We start from the raw sequence: 25,696 nt of genomic DNA on the forward strand, positions 1-25,696 counted from the left end.
GCTGGAGGCTAAAAATCTGCGAGCTAGCTCACGCTAACTCAGCTTAGAGGAAACATTGGTCACAACCAGTGTTACCTCTAAGCTGCAGGGTCTTGTGAGCAAAAATTATGCTCCCAAAGGGTCCCAGCTCCCAGGTGTAGTTTCTGCCACGAAAAAAGTTTCTTATTTGGGCGGTCCGCTGGAATATTGCAATCCTGGACAAATTGCTCCAGTCTGAACCCAGTGATATCGGTGCATGAGAATCATTTTGAAACGAATGTAATAAATGTTTTTGTAGGTCATTCTTGTCTCTTCTCAGGAGACTTTGTTGGAATGCAGCAAGTTAAAATTCTAAACTTGTGAGGGAGGCAGAGAAGAATAAAGAGTGTATTGCTGGGTGGTTCGCACAGGGATCTGTTTGTCTAGGATCCTTGACATGCATATACATTTTTAAAAACTCTCACATTTTAATGTGTATATGTATCAGATATTGCTATTGAGTACTTTGGAAGAAATTTATTTTAAGACCTAGCTACGTCAGCAGATGTCACCCTAGTTCAAGGAGTTGGGTTTATTGATTTATGGTTGTTCAAAAGTATATGTCCCAAGGCGATGTCTGTAAATATGTTTGGTTTTCTTATTTAACTGTTTTCTTGCTGGTGAATAAGAACGTGCTAACCTGTGCGACTTTTTGTGGTGATATTTTTATTTTGGGGTGAATTGAGCCAGGACGTAAATAATAAAAATAAATCTCAAAGATTTCTGTTTTGAAGCAGGCGGAGTTCCAGATTGTGGTTTGATAAGCTTTCTGTCAAAATAATTGATAATATTATTATAGTGACTGACTATATTAGATCAGTTCATTGCATAGAATCTGTTTCAGTTTGCATAATATGTTCATGTTTTCCAAAGCTATGCTATGCTGTTGTGTTCATTTGCTGTTGAAGGTAATGAAAATACCAGACAGTGTTATAATAGGAGGACTGACAAGTACAGCTAATTTGTCAGGTGACATCAGGTTCCCTGTGCATTGTTAAAGTTTTTCAGTCGCAGGATGCTGATTTTTAAGTCACATTCTTCAACTGCATATAGCAGGGGTGGCCAACGGTAGCTCTCCAGATGTTTTTTGCCTACAACTCCCATCAGCCCCAGTCAGCATGGCCGGGGCTGGGGGCTGATGGGAGTTGTAGGCAAAAAACATCTGGAGAGCTACCGTTGGCCACCCCTGGTATATAGCAAACTAAACTGATTATTTTAAGCCGTGTTGCCTTGGGTATCTAAACCTTTAACTTCCTTTAAATCATACCAGGAAAGTAGACCAAATTATATGGACATCATCTCATTAATAAGTATCTGTCAAATGTCTATTGTAACCATAAGGCTACCAGCTCTGAGTTTAGAAATTCCTGAAGGTTTTTGAGATGGAGTCTGGGGATGGCGGAGTTTGGTGAAGGGAGGGACTACAGCAAGGTGTGATGCCACAGAAGTCTACCTTCGAAAGCACCCATTTTAAATGGGGCAACTGTTCTCTGTTGCCTAGAGCTCATTTGCAGATCTCCAGCCGCTGCCTGAAGGTTGGTAAGATGAACCATGGTGTATCTGTCCTTAAGCTCTCAGATTCCTTACCCAAGGCATCTCAAGGCATTGAGATTTCCCATGCAAGGTCTCTCTCATTTAGTTCTTACTTGTCTTCTGCAAGTCTGATTTTTTTTTAAAGGGTGCTTATATCCAGGGCTTTTTTTGTAGCAGGAACTCCTTTGCATATTAGGCCACACACTGTTGATGTCACCAGTCCTCCAAGAGCTTTCAGTAGGCCCTGTAATAAGAGTTCTGTAAGCTCTTGGAGGATTAGCTACATACGAGGGGTGTGGCCTAAAATGCAAAGGAGTTCCTACTACAAAAAAAGCCCTGTTTCATAATATATAGACTGGGAAAAGCAATATTACATAAAGCGCGTGGTGTTGTATTTTTCATACAGACTAGTGTTTCTGTGATGACTGGCAACTGACTGAAAAATTAAGCAGAAGTCCAGCAGCACCTTTAAAAAACCCAAGATTTATTTTGACAAAGCTTGTTTCAATAGATGCATTTGATAAAGTAAGCTTGTAGCGGGATTAATTTTGTTAGTCTTTTAAGGTGCTGCAGGATTCTGCTGCAACAAATGCAATGTAGTAAGAACTCTCTTGCCTCAAGCCCACATCTTACTGATTGTTCCAGTTCTGAGCATGACAAAGGATCAGAGAATGACAAAGAGATATTCAGTGAAATAATGCAGCCCCGTAGCCCTCTTCGGTTGTTACAATTTTGGCGCTCCTACCTTACTTACCAAGCAGGTACACTATGTGTGATCCTGTTAATAACAATATTTGCCATTTTGTATGATGATGATGATGAAGGAGGGGGAGGAGAGGAGACTGGATTTATACCCTGCCCTTCACTCAGAATCTCATAGTGGCTTACTATTCCCTTCCCACAACAGACACCCTGTGAAGTATGTGAGGCTGAGAGAGCTCTACTGCTCTTGAGCAGAACAGCTCTGAGAGAGTTATGAGATAATTATACCAGGGGTCTCTCCAGGAGTTGCATGTGGAGGAGTGGGTAATCAAACCCAGTTCTCCCAGATAAGAGTCGTGCACTTCACCACTACACCAAACTGGCTCTCTAAATCTTTGCAATGTGAATAGGGCAATGTGTATATTTTCCTGCTTCAGTACACGCAATCAAACCGAATTTATTGAGGCGTATGTTTGTATGTTCCAAAGCTGGAGAATACACATGCTGCCTGTGTTCACACAAAATAGTCAATGTGCATATTGAGAGTATCGCATGTACCGCACTATTTTTATTAAGCAAAGCAGGAATAGCAAAATTGTAACAAATGAAAAGGGTCTGTATGATTTTGAAGGTTCCTGTTTAGCCTGAGGTAGTAAAATACATTATAAGTTCCAGTAACCTTCAATTGCAAGAAAAAGAATTAGTTTTCATATGTTTAAATTGCATATTACATTTCTTTCTTTCTTGTTTGTATGCAGAATTTTAAAAATGTCTGGCGATACTCAAGATGCAACAATTAAAGAGGAAAACAGAGAAATACTGGAACCAAGAAGTAACATTTCAGCCTTTGCCACAGAGATACAGAGAGAAATACACAGAGAAACAGTAGTACCATCGCATCATGAAAAGGAAGTTTCTGAATGCTCAGGCAACAGACAGGAAGGGGACTTGGCCACATCGGGGCATCCTTTGAATGAGGAATGCTGTAGCGAAGACATAGCCGAGATTGATCCTGGTGAATGCAGCGAGACTGTCAGCCTCCAACCAGAACCTGAATCTGAAATACTGAACGAACAGAGTTGCCCAGTAAGAAACGCTCTTCACTTCCTTCCAGAAATATTACCCCTGTTAATATATCTGTTCTACAATGCAGTCAAAAGAGTGTCTTAAATAAGATGTTTCTGCAGATTCCTTAGGGTGATGGCACTGTACTGAGTTTTTATCCATACACCTTACAGAGGGAGTGCATTTGGCATAGGTTTTCTGTATTCCTGCTGCAGCTTCATCCTTAGTTCCACTCTTATAATCAGTGGTGGACTGGGTCTAAAAATATTGGTTGCCAAGAGACATAGGGGGCCCGCCCACAACTATAAGGTGATCATTTAATTTTTGTAAGAAATAAATAAAATTTTAAAAAAATACGTGAGTGGAAAAAAGGTACAGTTAAAACTTTTTGGTACAATATATATATTAGTAATTACAGTGTACATACATTGTACATATCACTGGCAGTATACACTAGATATTAAATGTAAATACAGATTGCATTTTCTCCAGAGGAGCCGGTCTCTGCCAGCTGGAGATCAGTTGTAAAAGCGGGAGATCTCCAGGCCCCACCTGGAGGCTGGCAACCCTAAATACAACGTAAATTTTAGTTGCATTACAGTAAAAATACTGGAACTTCTACTATATTTTCAAGCAACTAAAAGGTCATTAACATTTTTAACATATTGCCTAATCTTTAAGGGGGCCCACTGCCATCGGGCAAGCTGACACCCTGGCCAGTCTGCAACTGCTTATAATGTATCAATGCCTGCCTCCATTATTCTTTGCCTGATGCTTGCAGGATACAAGCGTATGTGTGCAAAGCATATTACCAGTGCTCCTGATGAATGGGGCTCTTGACCAGTGTTCCCCCTCTAAGCTAAATTAGTGTGAGCTAGCTCACAGATTTCTAGCCTCCAGCTCACAGATTTTTGTCTTAACTCAGGAAGGATGACCGCAGAGTACACTAATTTATGCAGTAGCTTACAATTTTAATGCCAGTAGTGCACAACTTAAATGCCAGTAGTTCACAAAGTAGAATTTTTGCTCACAAGAGTCTGCAGCTAAAGAGGGAACATTGCTTTTGACCACATAAGCTTATGCCACAGTAAGTCCATTTGTCTTTAAAGTGCCACAGACACCTTTGATTTTGTTGTAACAGATTTAACATGGCTGCCCTTCTGGAATATATTAGAGTATTATTTAGTAATGTGATTCATCACCCCCTCCCTGACCATTTCAGATGGCCTGCACACCCACACCTTTGATTGCAGAAAGAAACAGCACCATATAGCATGTCAGAGGAATGTGCAGTTCCATCTTTTAGTGAGAGTGGCATTATTTAAAAAGAAGTTCAAATGGAAACAACAAACTATGCTTTTGTTCTTACAATGTGTTCACATAATATTGCATTCTTCTAAGCGTGGGGTTATTGTACGCTTTTAGTTTCTGGGTAGAAACAAATGTTTGGGAGTATGTAATAGCTGCTATTTCTGCCTGTCAGCATTCAAATATTGCTTTGTTAAGGATGTGGGGGAAAATACATCTAAAACTGCTCTCTTTTTTTGCATTCCTTATCACATGAAAGCAGAATTCCAGCAGCCTTTGGGAACTACCCAGAAATGCATTCCCCCCAAAAAACAAGGGGCAGTCTGTCACACACCATAACATGAATAGGTTCTGTTATTGTTTGAGCTGCAAGAAGACAGATTGATCAGAAGCAAAAGCATGCTTATTTTGGTTGGTCGTAAAAGCTTTAGAAGGGTGGCAATCTGCTTAAGAATACACTGTTGATAATTTTAGAATTCATAACCACCAGAGAAATCAAATCAATTTCTAAACCTAGGTCTTTTCATCACTGTTAATAATACTAAAGTAACAAAGTACACTCAGAATAACGAACATGAGGTAGAAATCCCTAAGTATGGAAGTAAGGCAACACAGCATACTTTGAACTAATGTTCCCTAATGTGTCACCTGCAGGCATAGTGCCCACCAATGATTTTCCTGACACAAATTTGCTCGTTCCCCAAAGCAAGTGGGTTTCCTGTACCTCCTAGTAGTAAGAGATCCTTCAGAAGAACCCGTAATCCTTTGTGACTGTAATGAGCTACATCCATTTAGAAACAGCTGCCTCTGTTATAGTTGCTTGGATTGCAGCTTTGTCCCAGCATACCATGGCAGCCATCTTGTTATTGCTTCCTCTGGTGGCCATTTTGTGGTGGCACCCATTCAGCATTCTCAACATGCCAAAAGTGCTCACAGGCTTAATGAGATTGGAGACCCATGCTCTGAATCATGTGGTGCCTCTATCTCAAAAAACAGCCCCCCTCCAGACCCCCAGATACCCATGGTTCAATTCTCCATTATACTAGGAATCGGTCTCCATAGGAAATAATGCCCAGCAGACATCCCCCCTCCCCCGCTTTCTGATGACCCTGAAGCAGAGGAGGGCCTCCAAACCTCACCTGGGGATTGGCAACCCTAATTGGCAACAATCAAGTTGTGAGTGACTGTTGAAGCCTAAGGATAGTGCAGTATTCTGTGGTGTACGAGTGGCGTTCTCCTTCCCTTTGTGCTTCTCAGCTTGTTGCTGTGATCTGAGGAGGCAAGTCAGGTATGAAAGGATGTGGAGGCTTGTTGTTTTGGGTTTTGTTTTTTTTAAAACCAGTGCATTTCTGAGAGCCAGTTTGGTGTAGTAGTTAAGTGTGAGGACTCTTATCTGGGAGAACCGAGTTTGATTCCCCACTCCTCTACTTGCAGTTGCTGGGATGACCTTGGGTCAGCCATAGCTCTTGCAGAGGTTGTCCTTGAAAGGGCAGCTGCTGTGAGAGCTCTCTCAGCCCTACCCACCTCACAGGATGTCTGTTGTGGGAAAAGAAGATAAAGGAGATTGTAAGCCACTCTGAGACTCTGATTCAGAGAGAAGGGCGGGGTATAAAGCTGCAGTCATCATTATCTCTGTGCAAAAAACTACCTCTGCCACTCTTGATTGCACAGTGGTTTTGCTTTGTATATAACTATATATGCCCCCCAGAGAGCAGCTGTGTGGGCTACAATTTAAACCAAGAGCAGCCTAAAGACTTGGCTTTTCTATAGATGATTGATTAGATTTGCCTATATGTTAAAAGTTCCTTGAGACTTTGAATTTGGACCCAGGTGAAAGCATTTAATTGATAGCATCATTTTTGCTTGGGCCTATAATAATAAAACCATACTAGCAGTCGTTGCTTTTTTTGCCAGTCAGCAAAATGAAATAAATTTTCAGTAATACTTCCTTTAGTTAATTCTTCATGTTAGAAGGCAGGCTGAAAAGATGCATGATGGATTTTGGACGAAGGAGATGCAGGACAGTAACTGGAAGAGAAAATGATTTATTCTGTCCTGACAGGAGATAAAGAGAATCATACACATAAATAATTAATTTTTTTCTAATAGGGTGATGACTTCGCAGGACAAAATGTTCAATACACTGTATAACTGAGGTCATAAAGTATATGAAGGTTGACAAGGCAGCAAGATTTTTTAGCCCAGTACAGTAGTTTCAGTATCCTAATGCCGTTCTGGATTTCATAGCTTCAGAGAACATTTTCCACAATGGTTTTCTGCCAGGGATCTCTAGTCTGTCCTCCAAGCCAACTGGGTCTCACTATTGCCCCACATATCACAGAACAGTGATTTGCCCATGTGGTGACCAGCAGTGCGCTTCTTGGTGTCAAGGTGTCAAGTTGCTTCTTCCTCAAAGCAAAGGACCAGTCCTGGCTTCCCACTACCTCACCGGAGCAGGAGATTCCCAGGGTCTGCAGGGAGCATTCATGTGGAAATACCTGTCTCCATCCCTGGAGACCTAGATGCATGTCCAGTGGCACTGGCTCTTCTACTGCAGACCAACATGGCTACCCACCTGAACCCACTCTTGGAGGATGCTTGTCTTAGAACAGGGGTGGCAAAACTGCGGCTCAGGAGCCACATGTGGCTTTTTCACACATATTGTGTGGCTCTTGAAGCCCCCACCGCCCTCGGCCAGCTTGGAGAAAGCATTTGTCTCTTTAAATCACTTCTCCAAGCCAGCCAGTGGCTTGGAGAATGCATTTAAAGTTAAAGTTGCTTTCTTTCCACCTCTCTCTCCCCCATCTGTTTGCCTGCCTTCTTGTCCTGCAGCTCTCAAACATCTGACGTTCATGTCTTGTGGCTCTCAAACATCTGATGTTCATCCTATGTGGCTCTTGCATTTAGCAAGTTTGGCCACACCTGTCTTAGAACCTTCCAGCATTTTTTCTAATAGCCCTTCATACAGCCATTTTCATGTGGTACCTGTCAAAACCCCCTTGTCCCACAAGCAAACTTTGGGATGAAGAGCAAGAGCAAAATGCACAATACTGCGTAGCGAATCTTCTGTGCCCAGGGTAGCAACCCACCACCAGCCCCTCTAAGATAATCCTCAGATGAGAGACAGAGGGATCAAATCTGCAGCCCTATGGAGCGTTAAGCAAGTCATCCATGCAAGGTTGGACACTTGCAGGTTGAGTTCCACAGTGACTTGGTAGCTGTAGCCAAAATAAGCCAAGGTACACGGGAGTATAATTACTAAGGTTTATTAAAAGCAGTATGCAAAAGAATACAGATACAGAAGCAATGCAAAGCCAGGAAGAAAATAATAAAACTTAGTAACGGTCCTACAATACTTGTTCAAGCTTTAGTCTTATGCAGGCCTTGAATTCAGCAGGAGCTCACAGGAGCTGAACCTTTCTGAGGGTTCCCTCTCTTCCTCCCCACCTACCTACCTTGTCCATTGAATAGTAGGTGCAGCTGCAAAGCAATCCCTGGATGAGCTCCACCACCTATTTTTCTACAGAATGGCCCCTGGCCCTAAGACCAAGATGTTACCTGGTCAGACTGAAGGGATAGAGTCACAGTCAAGCAGCTTACCCCACCCAGGGTTCCTTGTGCTAATGAGATGGAATGTGAAAATGAAATTCCCTCTGAGACTCTGGTCTTGGAGCTCTCCGGCACGTGTTCTCCTTCAGTGGGGGAAGTCATTCAGACTGGTTAGGTAAAGCCTCCTCTTACTCCAGACAGGGTTATGCAAATTTTGTGTGACTCTCCTGTTTAACCCTGCTGCTCCAGCATCTTGCTAGTGCCTAGTTCCATTTTGTTAGATACCTTAGAGTTGGCTCTTACTTCTCCTTTGGGGAAAAATCTTCAGCAAATGTTGAGAATGGAAAAGAATCAGATTCTAAGGACGCCTCTAAAAAGGTAAAGGTAGTCCCCCGTGCAAGCACCAGTCGTTTCCAACTCTGGGGTGACGTCGCATTATGACATTTTCACAGCAGACTTTTTATGGGGTGGTTTGTCATTGCCTTCCCCAGTCATCTACACTTTCCCCCCAGCAAGCTGGGTACTCATTTTATCAACCTTGGAAATATGGAAGGCTGAGTCATCCTTGAGCCAGCTACCTGAACCCAGCTTCTGCTGGGATCAAACTCAGGTCATAAGCAAAGAGCTCAGACTGCAGTATTGTAGACGCTTTTGAAGAAGGTTATTCCCACCTTGAACTACACAGTTGGCAGAGAAACCAGTACCCCTTCAACAGCATTTTCAGGGAGTTTACTCCATCCTTCTAATTGTTCCTAAAAAAATGGGCAATCCTAAACCTGCAGTCTGTGAATACAGAAACGGAAATTTCATATGGAAGCACTATGATCAGTTCTCCAAATTTTGCAGCAGAATGATTACTTTTCCAGATCTCAAAGAAACTTACCTGCATGTGCCTATTCATCACTCTTCCAGGCAGTTCCTCTATTTTGTCTACAAGGATCAGCATTACCAATACAAGGCACTTCCATTTGACTGTTCTTCCTTCCCAAGGGTGTTCTCCAAGGTTATGGTGATGCTTATAGTCATTCTCAGACAGCAGAGGATCAGTGGCGGACTGGCTAGGGTGCCAGCTTGCCCGATGGCAAGTGGGCCCCTGATGAAGTGGGCCCCCTTAAACATTAGACAATATGTTAAAAAATGTTAATGTCCTTTTAGTAGCTTGAAAATATAATAGAAGTTCCAATATTATTACTGTAGAGCAACTAAAATTTACATTGTATTTAGGGTTGCCAGCCTCCAGGTGAGGCCTGGGGATCTTCTGCTTTTACAACTGATCTCCAGCTGGCAGAGATCAGCTCCCCTGGAGAAAATGCAATCTGCACTTACATTTAGTATCTATTGCATACTGCCAGTAAAATGTACTATATGCATACACTGAACTTACTAATATGTGTATATATGTATATATAAAGGTAAAGGTAGTCCCCTGTGCAAGCACCAATCTTTCCGACTCTGGGGTGACGTTGCTTTCACAATGTTTTCACAGCAGACTTTTTACGGGGTGGTTTGCTATTGCCTTGCCCAGTCATCTACACTTTCATCCCAGAAAGCTGGGTGGTCATTACCGACCTCGGAAGGATGGAAGGCTGAGTCAGCCTTGAGTCAGCTACCTTTTTCCACATGTATTTTTTGAAAAATTTATTTATTTCTAATAAAAATTAAATGATAGCTTTATAGTTGTGGGTGGGCCCCATTTGTCTCCTGGCAACCAGTATTTTTAGTCCCAGTCTGCCACTGCAGAGGATAGATACTTACCCCTACTTGGATGACAACCTTATCAGGGTTCAGGATTTGGAGATGCCCGTCAGCAACACTGCTACTTTCTGGAGGTTACAAGTCATTACAGGACTCCTATAATAGACCTATTCACCTCATCAAACAACAGGTACCTATCAAGGTACTTCAAAGGTCAAGAGCAAGGATGCTCTTTATCACCAGTGGCTATTTGGGCTTCTGTTTCAAAACAGCCATACAAAATTTGCAAAGCCCTGCTTGCAGTGAAAGGAGGTGTGACCTAACCATTTTAAATGACTTTGCCCCACTGAAGAGAAGAAGCCAGGAAATCTGCTGTTTTGATCTCATCAGGGCTTTTTTTTTTTTAACAGAAATGCACAGGAACACAGTTCCGGCTGGTTTGGCACCAAGGGGTGTGGCCTAATATGCAAATGAGCTTCCGCTGGGCTTTTTCTACAAAAAAGTCCTATGCTAAACATATGAAGTCCTATGCTATGATGTCAGGAGGTGTGGCCTAATATGAAAGTGAGTTCCTGCTGGGCTTTTTCTACAAAAAAGACCCTGGATCTCATTCACACCTGTGCCTGACTCCATCTCATCCCTTATCTTTCTGGAAACTGCAAGTCAGCATGGCATTAATTTCCCGGAGAGAAACATTCAGTAAATTGACTAGGCCCAAAATTTTGAAAAGCTGAGAAATAGCTAGATAAGGCCAGTTTCTTGACAGTACCCAGTACTCTTTCTCAGACTAAAATAGGAGTCAAGTTGCACCTTTAAGACCAACTTAATTTTATTCAGAACGCAAGCTCTAAGCACACTTCATCAGATGAGGAATCCGGTACAGTGAGCAAATCCACACATAGCTGGTAGTCAGTGGCTCAGAATGCATACTGGTACAAATTTAAGATCCAATGGCAGTATAGTAAAATTATCTGGTAGGAAGTGTTTTAGAATGCAAAATGGTACAAATTTAAGATTCAAATTTAAGATTTAATAACAGAACAGTAAAATTAACAAATTGAGCAAACCTTTGATCTGAGTAGCATGAGCATTTTCTCGTCTGATGAAGTATACTTGGAGAGCACACAAAAGCTTATGTTCTGAATAAAATTAAGTTGGTCTTAAAGGTGCAACTTGACTCCTATTTTGTTCTACTATTTGAGACCAACACGACTGTACTTGGATCTATCTTTCTCAGACAGATTGCCCAGAGACTTAACAAAATTGAGGACCCTTGCTGTAGAACATAACTGACACTCTTCTTTGTGCTTTAGGAATTGGCAAATTATCCTTCAGGAAAGCTAATCAGCCGTTACTGAGCTTTCATGAAGAACCTGCTGTTTAAATTCAGACAAATCCCAGGTTCCCTAGAACACCAATTGAAGAACACTGCTCTGATGTGGAGCTGGTTAATTATCAAAGCACTTAAGATATAAAAAGTGTAGCCCAATATCCTGAAACTATCTTTTGCAAAGAATTTGCTTGTGGTAGTGTATGCTTTCGATACGTACAGAATTTTCCATTCAAAAGTGAACTTCACAGCACCATACATTGTTAGATTTTATGTAGTACAATGATTGTTGCCACTGCTAATATATACTGTTAAAAGAACAGAAAATAACTATATTTCCAATTACATCCCTTTACTCAGGTGGGTATGTGTTTCTTGCACAGGTGAAAAGTGTTGCAACTTTGACCTCTATGTAAATAGACAATGGAAACAACCCATTCTAGCAAGTTAAAAAGTGACAGTTTCTGGATTAACAGGCAGCAGTAGAGGGTGCATTTCAACAGATTGTGACACTCCTCTTCATGTCCAAAACTGGACCATACATCCGATGATTCAAATTGACACAAACAAAATCTTAAGCCATAATAAATTGGATGGTTTCTACGGCATTACTGGCTGCTTCATTTCTACATTGATTTTAAACTAATGTTTCTCCAGGTATCAGTAGCTGCTATCTGAATAATGTGAATCTCTCTCCCCCTCCCCTCCCTGTAGGATGTGGATTCACCACCTAAAGGGAGCAGATGGACAACTTGGGGATCGTGGGGCAGGTCCCTACTTTCAACAGCATCTGCCACAGTTGTTAAGTATCTAGAACAGTAAAGCTGTTATATAGTAAAGCTGTTGTGAGCTGCCCTGAGCCTGCTTGTGCGGGGAGGGCGGGATACAAATAAAAAGTATTATTATTATTATATAAAATACTTGAAAGTAGTTGCTTTGTCTATCTGCATGGCATGAACAAACCCTTGGTGCCAAGGTTCTTGATCCAAGCTCATGGTGCTGTGCACTGTTTCAGTTCCTCAGCTGGCAAGCTAGTATCCAAAGTACACTTATTGTGCGGAAGATGCGTGTATGGGAGGCACTAGACCAGGGGTATTAAACATGCAGCCTGGGGGCCGAATCAGGCTCCCGGAGGGCTCCTATCAGGCCCCCGAGCAACTGGCTGTCATGTGCTTCCTTCTCCCTCTCTCTTGCTTCCTTCTGCATCACAGCTTGCCTTGCCAGGCTTTTTTAATCACACAGAAGCTACAGAGCAAAGCCTCTGTTTTCTCCATTGGCTGAGGCTTCTCACTTGGGGAGGAAGCGGGGAAAGGCAGAGCTTATTTTTCCAGGCTCTCTCAATTGCACAGCAGAGCTACTGAGCCAAGCCTCTCTTCCTTCCCCCTCCTGGCCCCGGAAAGAAGGAAGGAGCCAGCGCTTCCTTTGCCCAGTTCCCTGGATCCCATGGGAGAGATACAAAGAAAGCATCTTTAATACCAACAAGTGCTAACATTTTAAGCATGTTTTAAGTTTTTTTTAAAAAAACATTTTTGTTTGTCTGTATCTTTTATAAAGTTTATATTAAATTATTCTTAATAGAGCGATAGGGAGTTTTTCTTCAGTGTTGTCTTACAGATCTAGATGCATGCTTTTAAAATCGCTGACAGGTCACAAGATTGAATTTTGGGGGCATAATGCATCACCAACACATATTTGTTGATAATCGACTTAGCAGCAAATACGCACATACATGCATATTTTCTCTGAAAATAAAAGTGTGCCTGGGAAGTTAGAAATCTTTTTTTAAAAAACGCAAAACCCAAGGAGACAAATAATAAAAGGGGAGGTGAAGGCTGGAGAGAACCATTTTCCCCCCCCTGGAAAAAAATCCTTAATAAAAAGAACTCCCTCTTACAATATTTTGGATGCTTTTGTTTTTGCCGCAGGGAGGTACACCGTGTTGGCAGCTAGGAGTTTATTGTACAGGAAATCCAAAGTTGTATCAGTATTGCAGAAGTGTGTGTGTGTGTCTGAATCCTGTGATTAATTAAGGATTTGTGATTGTTCTAATTACATATTGATTTGACTGTAATACATTGTCAGAATCTCAACAATTTATAAAAGAAGGGTATGGCTCAGTGAGAACAAGTAATTGAAATTGCTATTATATTATCTTTCCAAAGCGTATTCAAAAAATGCAGAATGTGAGCAACGGATATGAAATGATGAGCTCAGAACTATCCGTTAGCTAAATTAAGACCCACAAAGCAGGTCAGTGCAAGCAATAAAATGATTATGAATTTGCTGAGGTTAATTAGAAGCAATTAAATCCCTAGGAGGCTGCTGCAAAGATCTGGAAGAAGTGAAGCGGCATCTTTCAAAGGAGATAGAAAGCATTTCACAATAATTAAGTGTTAAACAGATTCTGAGAGAATCCAAAATCGTTTCATAAGACAGGAGAGCAGGCAAAACCCTTGGGGGGAAGAGACATATTTCTATGGCAGATTACAGACTTTGCATTCAAAAAGGTCTAGAATGCAATTTCTCCAGTTAAAAGAATCTTACATATCAGGGCTGAGGAAAACTTTTCTCTCCGGAGACACCCACAACTAAAGCCCGTTTTTCCATCATAGTGACTTTGTCTCCACGAATATTGGGGTTATGCCAGCAATATGTACTGCCAGTTTCAATTATGGCACAGTGTTGGCATAAATATATGACTGCAGCTTAGCTTCTCTTGCTGCAATTGAATTTAGTAGCAATTTTGTCAATACTCAGTGTCAGTGGTCACAAGTCAGGGATAGGATTGCACTGTCAGTATAGCAGCACATTCATTTCAAGTCTTGAGCAGTTTATTAGTCTGCCCGTTCAGAGACTTCTCAACTTGGCTGCTTTTTGTTTTTTTCCCTGAGACACATTTCTGTTCTTCTGTGTAATTTCTCAATGGTGCTGTTTCACACTACTGGGACATCTTATGTAGCTTTATGGTCCCTGGCAAATAGTTATTATTGAATTCATAGAGTATCTTATGAGTACTTTAGCTAGCGATCATAGAATCTTGAAACAGAACGTTCCTTCTCATCCATAGTCCTTTGTTTGCCTCTTAATCTAATTCGATATCCCTGAAGGATAAAAATGTAAATAGTTTGTTCCAGGTAATAGCAATCTATTTTACCACAGTGGCAGTAACTCATAAAGTACTTGTTTATATTTTATTTTATAGGAAAGGAAAGGTCCCCTCTGCAAGCACCAGTCGTTTCCGATTCTGGGGTGACATTGCTTTCACAATGTTTTCACGGCAGACTTTTTACGGGGTGGTTTGCCATTGCCTTACCCAGTCTTTTACACTTCCTCCTCACCAAGCTGGGTACTCATTTTACCGACCTCGGAAGGATGGAAGGCTGAGTCAACCTTGGGCCAGCTACCTGAATCAGACTTGATCTCAGGTCGTGAGCAGAGAGTTCAGATCACAGTACTGCAGTACAGCTGCTTTACCACTCTGCGCCACAGGGCCTCTTCACTCAATTAACCATGTCCTGCTGATAGCAGTAAAAAGTGTGATCTAGCCAAAGTCAGGCTTAACTCTCACTTTCTTATTGAGACAAAGAGATGTACAAAATAGAAAATATGAACAATTTTTAAGTTTGGTATTGATAATGTCCCCTTAGCTGATTCACTCCTGACAATGTGATTTATTGGCCAATAATGCTAAGTAGCAACCAGTTAAGAAAAGCATTTGTAAGCTGTGATCACACACACTAAATAATGCACTTTCAATCCACTTTCAGTGCATTTTCTGTCTGGATTTTGCCAGTTCACACAGTAAAATCCAGTTGGAAAGTGCACTGAAAGTGGATTGAAAGAGCATTATTTAGTGTGTGATTGCAGCCCTACAGTGCTTTATAAAGGTGTCTGGGAAAATTAAAATTTGTCATTTAGCAGAATAAAGTATAGTGGGATAAACAGTTATTGTGATTTTGGGGTCTGTACAAATGTTGGTAACCCCAGTTGATGAATGTATTCCACAGAATAAAAACAAGACAGAGGCATAGAAATAGCATTAAGGAACAGCTTAAAGGGATGTTTCTAAAATGGTCCTCAAGTTAGAAGCAGACCAGAAAAACAGTATTAAAAAAATAGCATCCTTCAGTATTACTCTGGGTAAAAAGAAATGTTTTCGACCGGCATCTAAAGAAGACTATGGTAGAACCAGGCACACTGAGGGGGTGGTGCCACTACCAAAAAAACCAAGAAAGCCCTGTTTCTTGTTGCTGCTCAGCTCCAGGTCTTTCTTTGTAGCAGGAACTTCTTTGCATATTAGGCCACACACCCCTGATGTAGCCAGTCTTCCTGGAGCTTACACTAGGCCCTGTAAGAAGAGCCCTGTAAGTCTTGGAGGATTGGCTACATTAGAGGTCTGTGGCCTAATATGCAAAGGAGCTCCTGCTACGAAAAAAGCCATGCCCACCTCACTTCTGCAGGCAGAGTATTTGGGAACAAAAAAGTTCTTTCCCTGGACAGAAAAGCGTAATCAGAAAAGTTCTGATTAAAACAGCAATACCCTTCGCACCATCAAACAGGGCTTTAAAGCAGATTACAAACAGCATGTAACGAAGAATCGGCATAGTACAAAAACAGTTAAAACCAAGATGGTAAAGTCACAGCCACAGTAAGAAATGGTATATCTCTTCAATAACAGAGTACCTTACCTATTTTGTTTGTCTCATATTTACTGTAAAGAAATATATACGGAACTATGGGCTGTATTAATTCTACTGCAGGGCAAGGATTTACAGCAGTTAAGGAAAAAGCAGCTACCCTTGGACTTCATGGCCCTTCTCCTGACCCCTCTGATGATCCTCCTCTTGACACAGATGAAAGCTCCGTCACAGGTACTAAGTAGTGTGTTTAATACATCACAATCACAATGGCAGGTGTGAGATTTGTTATGTTGTTCCATTATATAAACTTCATATCTATTTGCATTTGGCTTAGCTGTTGTTGTTTTTGCCTTTAAGACTCTGAGGAGATGATGCAGGAAACCTCCTTAGACAACACACCCTTGTCTTCATCTCCTTCAGGCTCCCGTGGAGTGTTTTCTACCCTCTCTAGTGCAGTGCAGAATACTGTAAGTACCTCTAATTAAAGGGAGAGTGCAATATACCCAGGCAAAGACGAGTTCTAGGGAAATCTGAGTTTTAATCAAATGACTTGATTAGGCAGAGACCCTATGAGAGCCTTCCCTGGCTGTCTAATCAGGCCCCAGCTGGTTTATGGAGCAAGAAGGAAATAAGCGGTGTCACAAATCCTGTATTGGAACTGATCCAAAGTATGGTGTACTGGAACTGTTAGACAACGTAGGCTGGTCTTCTAAACATTACAGAAGCAGCCCAAAAAGAGTTGACAGCTGCAGTGTATCATTAACAGGTACCATATGAAAACACAGGTCTGGGTATGTGACATGTCTTTCAGTAAAAAATATTCCAATAATAATTTAAGAATATAATTAAAAGAATAATCTCCAAAAGTCCTACTAAAAAGGATGTGCAAATTCTTCTGTGTCTAAAGGACATATAATGAAAATATGTTTCATAACTTTGCTTCAAATGCACTTAATGTTACTGCACTCTGATTTAGCTTTAAAAAAAACCCTAGAAATCAATGGACTTCCTTTTACATGTCCACAAGGGCTGTTCCAGTGCCCCCTTCCCATACATTAAGTTATATTCCCTGAAATTTATTCTTGATGGACATGGGACCATTTGTAGCAGCATTCTGTGTAGTCAGGGCTTTTTTTTAATAGCAGGAACTAATATGCAAAGGAGCTCCTGCTACAAAAGAAGCCCTGGTTGTAGTAATATCTAATGAAGAACTGGCAGAGGTTTTTTTTTTCATACAAAATGAAATCTGTCATACCATACTGACATTCAAGATGGTCTTTTAATTTATACATTAAATTATTTATGATCCATTTGATCCAAGAATTTCCTCATATTTTACAAGACTGGGGTAGACAGCACCCTGTCTGCAGATGAGACTGAGAACCAGCATGAAGTAATCAGACTCGGAGATGGGCGACCCAGGTTAAAATCCTCACTCTGCTGTAGAAGTTTGGTGAATGACCTTGGTTCAATCACTCACTTCCTGCCTAAGCTACCTTACCTGGTTGCTGTGAGGATAAATGGAAAAAAATGTTATAAACTACTTTGTGTCACTGCTGGGGAATAAAAGGTAAAGGTAGTCCCCCTGTGCAAGCACCTTGTGACGTTTTCACGGCAGACTTTTTACAGGGTGGTGAGCAGAGCTTGGACTGTAGTACTGCAGCTTACCGCTCTGGGCCACGGGGCTCTTATCTTATCAAGAGCCAGTTTAGTGTAGTGGTTAAGTGTGCAGAGTCTTATCTGGGAGAATCATATTTGATTCCCCACTCCTCCACTTGCACCTGCTGGAATGGCCTTGGGCGGCCGTAGCTCTGGCAGAGGTTGTCCTTGAAAGGGCAGCTGCTGTGAGAGCCCTCTCAGCCCCACCCACCTCACAGGGTGTCTGCTGTGGGGGAGGAAGGTAAAGGAGATTGTGAGCCACTCTGAGACACTGAAATTTGGAGTGGAGGGTGGGATATAAATCCAGTATCAACATCTTCTTCTTGTGAGTATTCCCATGGGGAATAGTGGGATATAAATAAAGAACTGAAGAGTGCTATGCACAGTAGCAAGAATCAGTATTTGTGAAGTGGATTCTTACCATTATGACACCATGAGTTTTACGGTTAGGAAGTGACCACTTAATTTTCAGCTTTGGAGCAAAAATTCACCACCTGCTAAAGCAATCCTTTTTATGTCAACTCAAACCTACCTTACGGTCATCTTTGGAGTGCAGCTGCATTCAGGCCGATCTGACTTCCCTATACAGAGCAACAGCTGCTGGGGCTCTGTTGTGATTGATTGTGTGTTATGAAGGCTTCAGGCTCACCCAGAGATTCATGAACTCCCAAAGCTTGTGAGCAGCAATACAAGCTGTCAGGTCTGAGAGTAATTCAGATGCTTGTATAAGGACCTACTGACATTATGTGTATGCAAGGCAGGTGAGTAACCATCCTTGCCAACCTAAGGGCAAGCCAAGCAGTTTATTGTGCAGAGCAGCTGCTTGCCCACAGGTTTCTCCCACATCAGCTATTATGATTTATAATCAGAACATTTGCTGTGCCGGTTAACCTGGTTCAAAGGTGGCGCTGTGTCTCCTTCTCTCACACTCTTCATGGTTTCCTGCTAGTCTTGAGAGCCAATGAGTGATTAAGAGAAGAAGACCTCAGATTTATACCCTGCCCTTTTCTCTGAATCAGAGTCTCAGAGCGCTTACTATCACCTTTCCCTTCCTCTCTCCACAACAGACACCCTGTGAGATAGGTGGGGCTGAGAGAGCTCTCCCAGAAGCTGCCCTTTCAAGGACAACTTCTGCAAGAGCTGTGGCTGATCCAAGGCGATTCCAGCAGCTGCAAGTGGAAGAGTGGAGAATCAAACCCGGTTCTCCCAGATAAGAGTCTGTGCACTTAACCGCTATACCAAACTGGCTCTCATAACCTGAGAGCAGTGGACTCTTATCTTGGGAACTGGGTTTGATTCCCCACAGCTCCACATGAAGCCTGCTGGGTGACCTTGGACCAGTTCCAGTTCTCTGAGAACTCTCTCAGCCCCACCTTCCTCATAAGGTGCCCATTGTGGGGCAAGCAAGCAAGGGAAGGCGATTGTAAACCCCTTTGAGGCTCCTTAAGGTAGATAAAAACAGAATATAAAAACCTACTTTTCTTTTTAATTGAAGAGGCCCAGAATACAGTTTTTATTAAAAAAAAAAATTCTCCTCACTACCCTCAATTACAGTGCATGCTTCAGTGTGGTATCATGCAGACAGAAATAAATGGGACTTATTTATTTCCATGTAAACATGTTTGAGGTGGTGATGCTAATTACTAAGAATATTGTTCTCTCTTTGAGCAGGGTAAGAGTGTCTTGACTGGTGGACTTGGTGCTTTGGAATTCATTGGCAAGAAAACTATGAACGTCCTGGCAGAAAGCGATCCTGGATTTAAGAAGACCAAAACACTGATGGAAAGAACCGTTTCCTTATCTCAGGTGACGACACGGACTTAGAAAGTGACTTTGTTTACTAAAATATGTACACCCAGCCTTATCCTTGCTGCTCATTCATTAGCAATGACAGTACTAGTAAGAAAACCACTTGGTTGTTTCTGAATCACAAATCTAAATCTCAGCCATTGTCAGGGACTTGTACCTGACATTGGGTCCCCATTGTGGAAACAGGTGGGTTATAAATGAAGTTTAAAATAATGAAACATTTTAACAAAATTTTCAACCCTAGCAGTGATAGGCTTCATACACATTTCTTCCACCCAGAATGAATTAGCAAACCCTCTTATGCCAGGGGCATCAAATCCATTTGTTATGAGGGCCAGATCTGACAAATAAAACTTTGTCGGGCTGGGCCATGTCAGGCCGGGCCAAGTGTGTTCCTATTTTAGATTAGGCAGCAGAAATATAATCTTTATAAAGGACATGGACAAACACAGAATTTTTTTTTTAAACCTTAAAATAAAACATGATCAAAATATTAGCACTCGTTGGTCTTAAAGGTGCTTTCTTTGTATCTCCCAGGGGATCCAGGGAACTGGGCAATGGAAGCTCTGGCTCTTTCCTCCCTTCCCCAGGGGACCAGGATGGGGAGGAGCCTCAGCCAATAGAAGGCCGCTGTGTGACACAGAATGTTGGACTGGATGGGCCATTGGCCTGATCTAACATGGCTTCTCTTATGTTCTTATGTTCTTAAGGAAGAGAGGCTTGGCTCAGTAATTGCTCCAATGGAGAAAATAGAGGCTTTGCCCTGTAGCTCCTGTCCGATTGAGCACGCCTTGCAAAGCAAACTGTTATGCAGAAGGAAGCAAAAAAGAGGGGAAAGGAAGCAGATGACAGCCAGTTGCTTGGGGGCCTGATAAGAGCCCTCTGGGGGCCTGATTTGACCCCCGGGCTGGTGTTTGACACCTCTGCTCTTGTACTTTGCCTGACAGTCCATCCTTCAGGGCTGTTGCAGAAGGCTTCTGATCTTTAGGAGAACAGAGCAGGTAACAACCTCTGGGTATGGGCAGCAGGACCGATCCTGCCTCAGAGCCCCACATAGATGATCATCTGTCTTAATTGGGAAATCAGAAATACAGAAGTACTTGAGTTCATTATTTTATCATAAATTTAATGTAAAATACTTTGATTTTAGGTTGAATAGCTATTTGCAGCAGAACAAAATCAGTAACTGCTGAACAAGCAGCATCTTTGGGTTTGTCAGAACAATATCACAGCATGATTAGAGAAAAGGAAGGGCTGTGGCTCAGGGAAAGAGTCTCAGCTTTGCATGCAGAAAGTCCCAGCTTCGATCTCCACTTGATAGGACCAGGCAGTAGTTGATATGAAAGACTTCTGCCTGAGACCCTGGAGAGCCTCTGCCAGTCTGAGTAGACAGTACTGACCTCTATGGACCAAGGGCCCATTCAGTATAAGGCAGCTTCATGTCCATTGAAGGCTTTTCCCCCCTAGTGAGTTCCTTTTTTGCCAGTGCAGTTACTAATCATTACTAATCCTTTTTTGATAGTGCAGTTACTAATCAGCAAGAAGCAGACTGTAGCAACCATGCAGCTGAGATAAGAGCGGAGATCCTGATCTCCAGAATGAATCGCTTGAAGCCGACTGACCTTTAAAAAAAAAAAGAATAAAGCAAATTTCCATGGAGGAACTGGAATTATGTGCAGTTTTACAGCAAAAAAGTTGAAATACATGAAAGAATTTAATTCTCCATTTGCTGTGTTTCAGCTATGCTTTGTTCCAGATTAAAGAGTGAGCAAGCAGAGAAAGCAATGTTTGACTTAAATCCCACCAAACATTGTCTCCTGACAGAAGGACTTCTATCAGGGATGTGAAGCTTCCATTTTGCTTCCCCCTCCCATTACAGCCAGAATGCCCCTGCCCCAGAGGATTGTTCCTGGGGGGGCTGGGGACAAGCATGAAGGGATAGAAAAAGCTCAGTAGTTGAAGCAGGAGGTTCACCTTCACAACCCACATGGAGGCCATGGTATGGTGATGTGCCTCTAGTTAAAACTGGGGTTCAGAATCCGTATTTTAAAGGAGAACAGTCTTCCAGGAAGATTGCCTCCCAACGCATAATTGAAATTAACAGGGCAAAGTCAAAACACGTACACTTATCCTCACACATTCAATGCTTTTTATTTTTTGCTCTCCTTGTAAACAGAAATTTAAATTTGTGATCTGTGCCTAATGTTGCATTTGACAGTACAAGCAGCTTTACAGACAAGGCTGCTTATACGTAGTCGCCACTATGGAGGAAAACCATACAGAGAATCCAGGTTAAAATGCATTACAGGAAATATTTTAGCAAAAACGAAGAACCATTTTTCACCTCTGTCGGTATGATCTTCCCTCCCCAATTTTATTATCATTGCCTAGAGGAGATGAGTCTGATGGTTATAAAATCTGTTGTGCAGCCAATAAGCTGGCAACTGTGATCTATGTTTCTGCAGCTGTTGCGGGAAGCGAAAGAGAAAGAGAAGCAGAGACTCGCCCAACAAGTCACATTTGAACGGACAGCACACTACGGGCTGCTTTTTGATGAGTTTCAAGGTCTGTCTCATTTGGAAGCTCTGGAAATTCTGTCTAATGAAAGTGAAGCCAAGGTACTGTATATAGACTGCATAAATCATGGTAACAAGAATGACTACTGGAGCATATTTTTCAAGAACTGCTCCCTATAATATAGAAATCCTGCCTCTGATAACCTCCCTTATACCACAGAGGAGCCAAGGATTTTAATTTGACTTTGTATTCTCCACTAGCCTATAGCCTTAACTTTTTTGTAAAATGTATCCACTGTGTCCCACACCAACCTCTGTCAAGGAGCTGATACCCATATTTCAGCTCTTTCTTGCTCTGCTTATTCCTTTTGTGAGCAGATTCTTGTTTTTAACAAAATTAAAACTTCCCAATGAAACAGCTTAGGCTAGCCTGATCTCAGATCTCAAAAGCTAAGCAGGCTCAGCCCCGGCTAGTATTTGGATGGGAGACCTCTAAGGAATACCAGGGTCATGATGTGGAGGCAGGCAATGGCAAACCATCCCTAAATGTCTCTTGCCTTGAAAACCCTGTAGTGTTGCTGTGAGTCAGCTGTGATTTGATGGCACTTTCCACCACCACCAATGAAATACCCTGTTTTCCACCTCAATCAATAACTCCCGCCCTCCAACCACACACATGCAACCTAGTCTCCACGGGCTTACCCACCCTTTTCCTACCCACTTTCTAAACTGCAGGCTGTTCATTTATCTAGCTGGTATTAAACAGCATAAAACTTCTCCCCCCGCTCATTATCTTCATCCCATCAGACATTCTGAAAGAGATGAAGAAACAAAGAAAGAGAATATACACTGCCAGCCCTGCCCTCCAATTATGTTTACTAACAACACACTGGTATTTGTACTTTACAGTTTTCCACAAATTTCTAGGTAAAACGGCACTTGAAGGGGGTGCTCTTGAGTTCCCCCTAAGTGTGCACCATTCCCATTTGCTTATTTTTAAAAAAAAAATTACAATTGGAAATGCCGAGCAGCTAGTAGATCATAGCAATACATTGTCCAAATGTTATTGCACTGTATTGATCTAGCAATAACCATCTTTCTTTTTTTTTTAAAGCCCTCCACTAATGTGGTGGGGGAAGATGGCAGCCATAAGAGACTGAGGCAAAGAAAATGGTCTCAGCGTGGGCAGAGCATTCAGAAATACTCACCTTTCCACCTATGCGGCATGCAATGGTGGTTTGCAGTCTTTCCATAAAGACAGTACCCAACCAAGTTTGCCTTAACTAAATTGCAGCCTTCAGGTTCAAACCTGTAAATTGTTGGTGTAGCAAGCACAGATTCTAGTGGGTGCCATATTGTGGCAGGATGATTAAAGGTTTGGAACACTTTCCCTATGAAGAAAGGTTAAAACGCTTGGGGCTCTTTAGCTTGGAGAAACGTTGATTGCGGGGTGACATGATAGAGGTTTACAAGATTATGCATGGGATGGAGAAAGTAGAGAAAGAAGTACTTTTCTCCCTTTCTCACAATACAAGAACTCGTGGGCATTCAATGAAATTGCTGTGCAGTCAGGTTAAAACGGATAAAAGGAAGTACTTCTTCACCCAAAGGGTGGTTAACATGTGGAATTCACTGCCACAGAAGGTGGCGGCGGCTACAAGCATAGCCATCTTTAAGAGGGGATTGGATAAAAATATGGAGCAGAGGTCCATCAATGGCTATTAGCCACAGCGTGTTTGTGTGTGTATACACACACACATATATTGGCCACTGTGTGACACAGAGTGTTGGACGGGTAGGCCATTGGCCTGATCCAACATGCCTTCTCTTATGTTCTTAGGATGGCACTGCAGTCAGAACCTGAATGTTGTATTGGCATTGATATGGATGAAGCAGGCACTCCCAGATGTTGTGCTGCCGTTTTATTTATTGTTATTGTTTGCCTTTCTTACAGAGACTCAAGGCAGAATACACAGTTTAGATCAGTGCAACCAATAGGATGAAATGTCTGATAAGCAATATAATAGGATAGGAACTGCAGAAATCTGAACAAAACATAATTGTTAAATGTGATGTGTTAAGCAATAAATGGTATTACATAGAGCAGGGATGTCGAACATGCAGTTAGGGGGCCAAATTAGACCCCTGGAGGGCTCCTATCAGGCCCCCGAGCAACCGACTGTCATCTACTTCCTTCTCCCTCTCTTTTGTTTCCTTCTGCATAGCAGCTTTCTTTGCCAGCCAGGCTTGCTCAATCGCACAGGAGCTACAGAGCAAAACCTCTGTTTTCTCCATTGACTGAGGCTCCTCCCTTGGGGAGGAAGGGGAGAGGAATAGTTTGCTTTGTCAGGCTCTCTCAGTTGCATAGCAGAGCTACTGAGCCAAGCCTCTCTTCCTTCTATTGGCTGAGGCTGCCCCTCCCTATTCCCCTGTGGAAGGAAGGAGAGCCAGAGTTTCCTTTGCCCAATGCCCTGGATCCCATGGGAAATCCAGCCCTCATAACAGATGTGTTTGACACCCCTGACATAGAGCATAACACTGTTCCTAAGTACAGACATGAACAGAGACGTGTTGTTAACAGGGAAGAGTAGTTGGTCGCTGCACCATCATAAAAGACTTTTTAGCCGATTCAGATCCAGAGATGGTGCTGGTGGAAAGTGCAGCCAAGTTGTAGTTGACTTACAGCAACTCTGTAGGGTTTTCAAGACGAGATGTTCAGAGATGATTTGTCATTGCCTGCCTCTTTAAAGCAACTCTGAAATTCCTTGGTGGTCTCCCATCCAAGTACTAACCAGGACCGACCCTACTTAGCTTCCAAATCCAGATCAAATCCAGAGTATAGCTGAAAGGAAATAATATGTTTTCTGCTGAAGGCTGATTATGAATCATAGATATTCAACTCTTAGCTCTTTGGAGAAAAGTAAGTTGTGGCAAAATGAAATATTTGACACAAATGCACCACCGTTAATAACATGGCAATAAGGTCTTGCCACTGGACTGCAATCAGCTGTACATTAAAGTGTGGGCCGACCTGGCTAACTTTTCTCAGAGATGATACCACCGTAGCTATCTTGGTATGTTTGTTTGTTTGTTTATTTATTTAATGACTTATATCCCGCCCTTCCCAACAAGCGGCTCAGGGCGGCTCACAACGCAAGAATCTGACATAAATACATTTTAAGCATAAAAACATTTAAATTTTAAACATTAAACCATTTAAAACATTTAGAACATTGGGGATAGCAGACATCTAATGTAACTACGCTCAGTATCTTGTATCAGCTAGTCATAGGCCAGCCGGAAGAGGGTTGTCTTACAGGCCCTGCGGAACTGGGCGAGGTCCCGCAGGGCCCTCACCTCTTCCGGCAGCTGATTCCACCAGGAGGGGGCCACAATAGAAAAGGCCCGGTCCCTTGTAGATTTTAAGCGGGCTTCCTTTGGCCCGGGGATAACCAGGAGGTTTTGAGTTCCTGATCTCAGTACTCTCTGGGGAACATGTGGGAAGAGACGGTCCTTCAGGTAGGCAGGTCCTAGGCCATATAGGGCTTTAAAGGTAATAACCAGCACCTTGTACCGGACTCAGTAAGCTATCGGCAGCCAGTGCAGATCTCGGAGTCCCGGCCGGATGTGCTCCCTTCTTGGGAGCCCCAACAACAGCCGGGCCGCGGCATTCTGCACCAGCTGCAGCTTTCGGGTTTGGCACAAAGGCAGCCCCATGTAGAGAGCATTACAGTAGTCCAACCTCAAGGTGACCGTGGCATGGATCACTGTTGCTAGATCGTCGCGTTCCAGGAAGGGGGCCAACTGCCTTGCCCGTCTAAGATGAAAGAATGCGGACTTGGCAGTGGCTGCTATCTGAGCCTCCATCGTTA

At 42.4% G+C, this 25,696-nt stretch overlaps 1 protein-coding gene across 1 annotated transcript in view; it reads left to right on the forward strand.

The window, feature by feature from the left end:
- FAM114A1 (family with sequence similarity 114 member A1) overlaps positions 1 to 25,696 on the forward strand; it is a 45,061-nt gene that overhangs the window by 780 nt on the left and 18,585 nt on the right. Inside the window, exons 2-7 of the mRNA XM_060247356.1 lie at positions 3,012 to 3,339; positions 11,915 to 12,001; positions 15,960 to 16,071; positions 16,198 to 16,307; positions 19,171 to 19,305; positions 21,774 to 21,926. Of these exons, the coding sequence (XP_060103339.1) occupies positions 3,012 to 3,339; positions 11,915 to 12,001; positions 15,960 to 16,071; positions 16,198 to 16,307; positions 19,171 to 19,305; positions 21,774 to 21,926 (925 nt within the window). The remainder of the gene's footprint in view (positions 1 to 3,011; positions 3,340 to 11,914; positions 12,002 to 15,959; positions 16,072 to 16,197; positions 16,308 to 19,170; positions 19,306 to 21,773; positions 21,927 to 25,696) is intronic.

The sequence above is a fragment of the Heteronotia binoei genome, chromosome 9 (assembly GCF_032191835.1).
Source record: "Heteronotia binoei isolate CCM8104 ecotype False Entrance Well chromosome 9, APGP_CSIRO_Hbin_v1, whole genome shotgun sequence".
Lineage (NCBI taxonomy): Eukaryota > Metazoa > Chordata > Lepidosauria > Squamata > Gekkonidae > Heteronotia > Heteronotia binoei.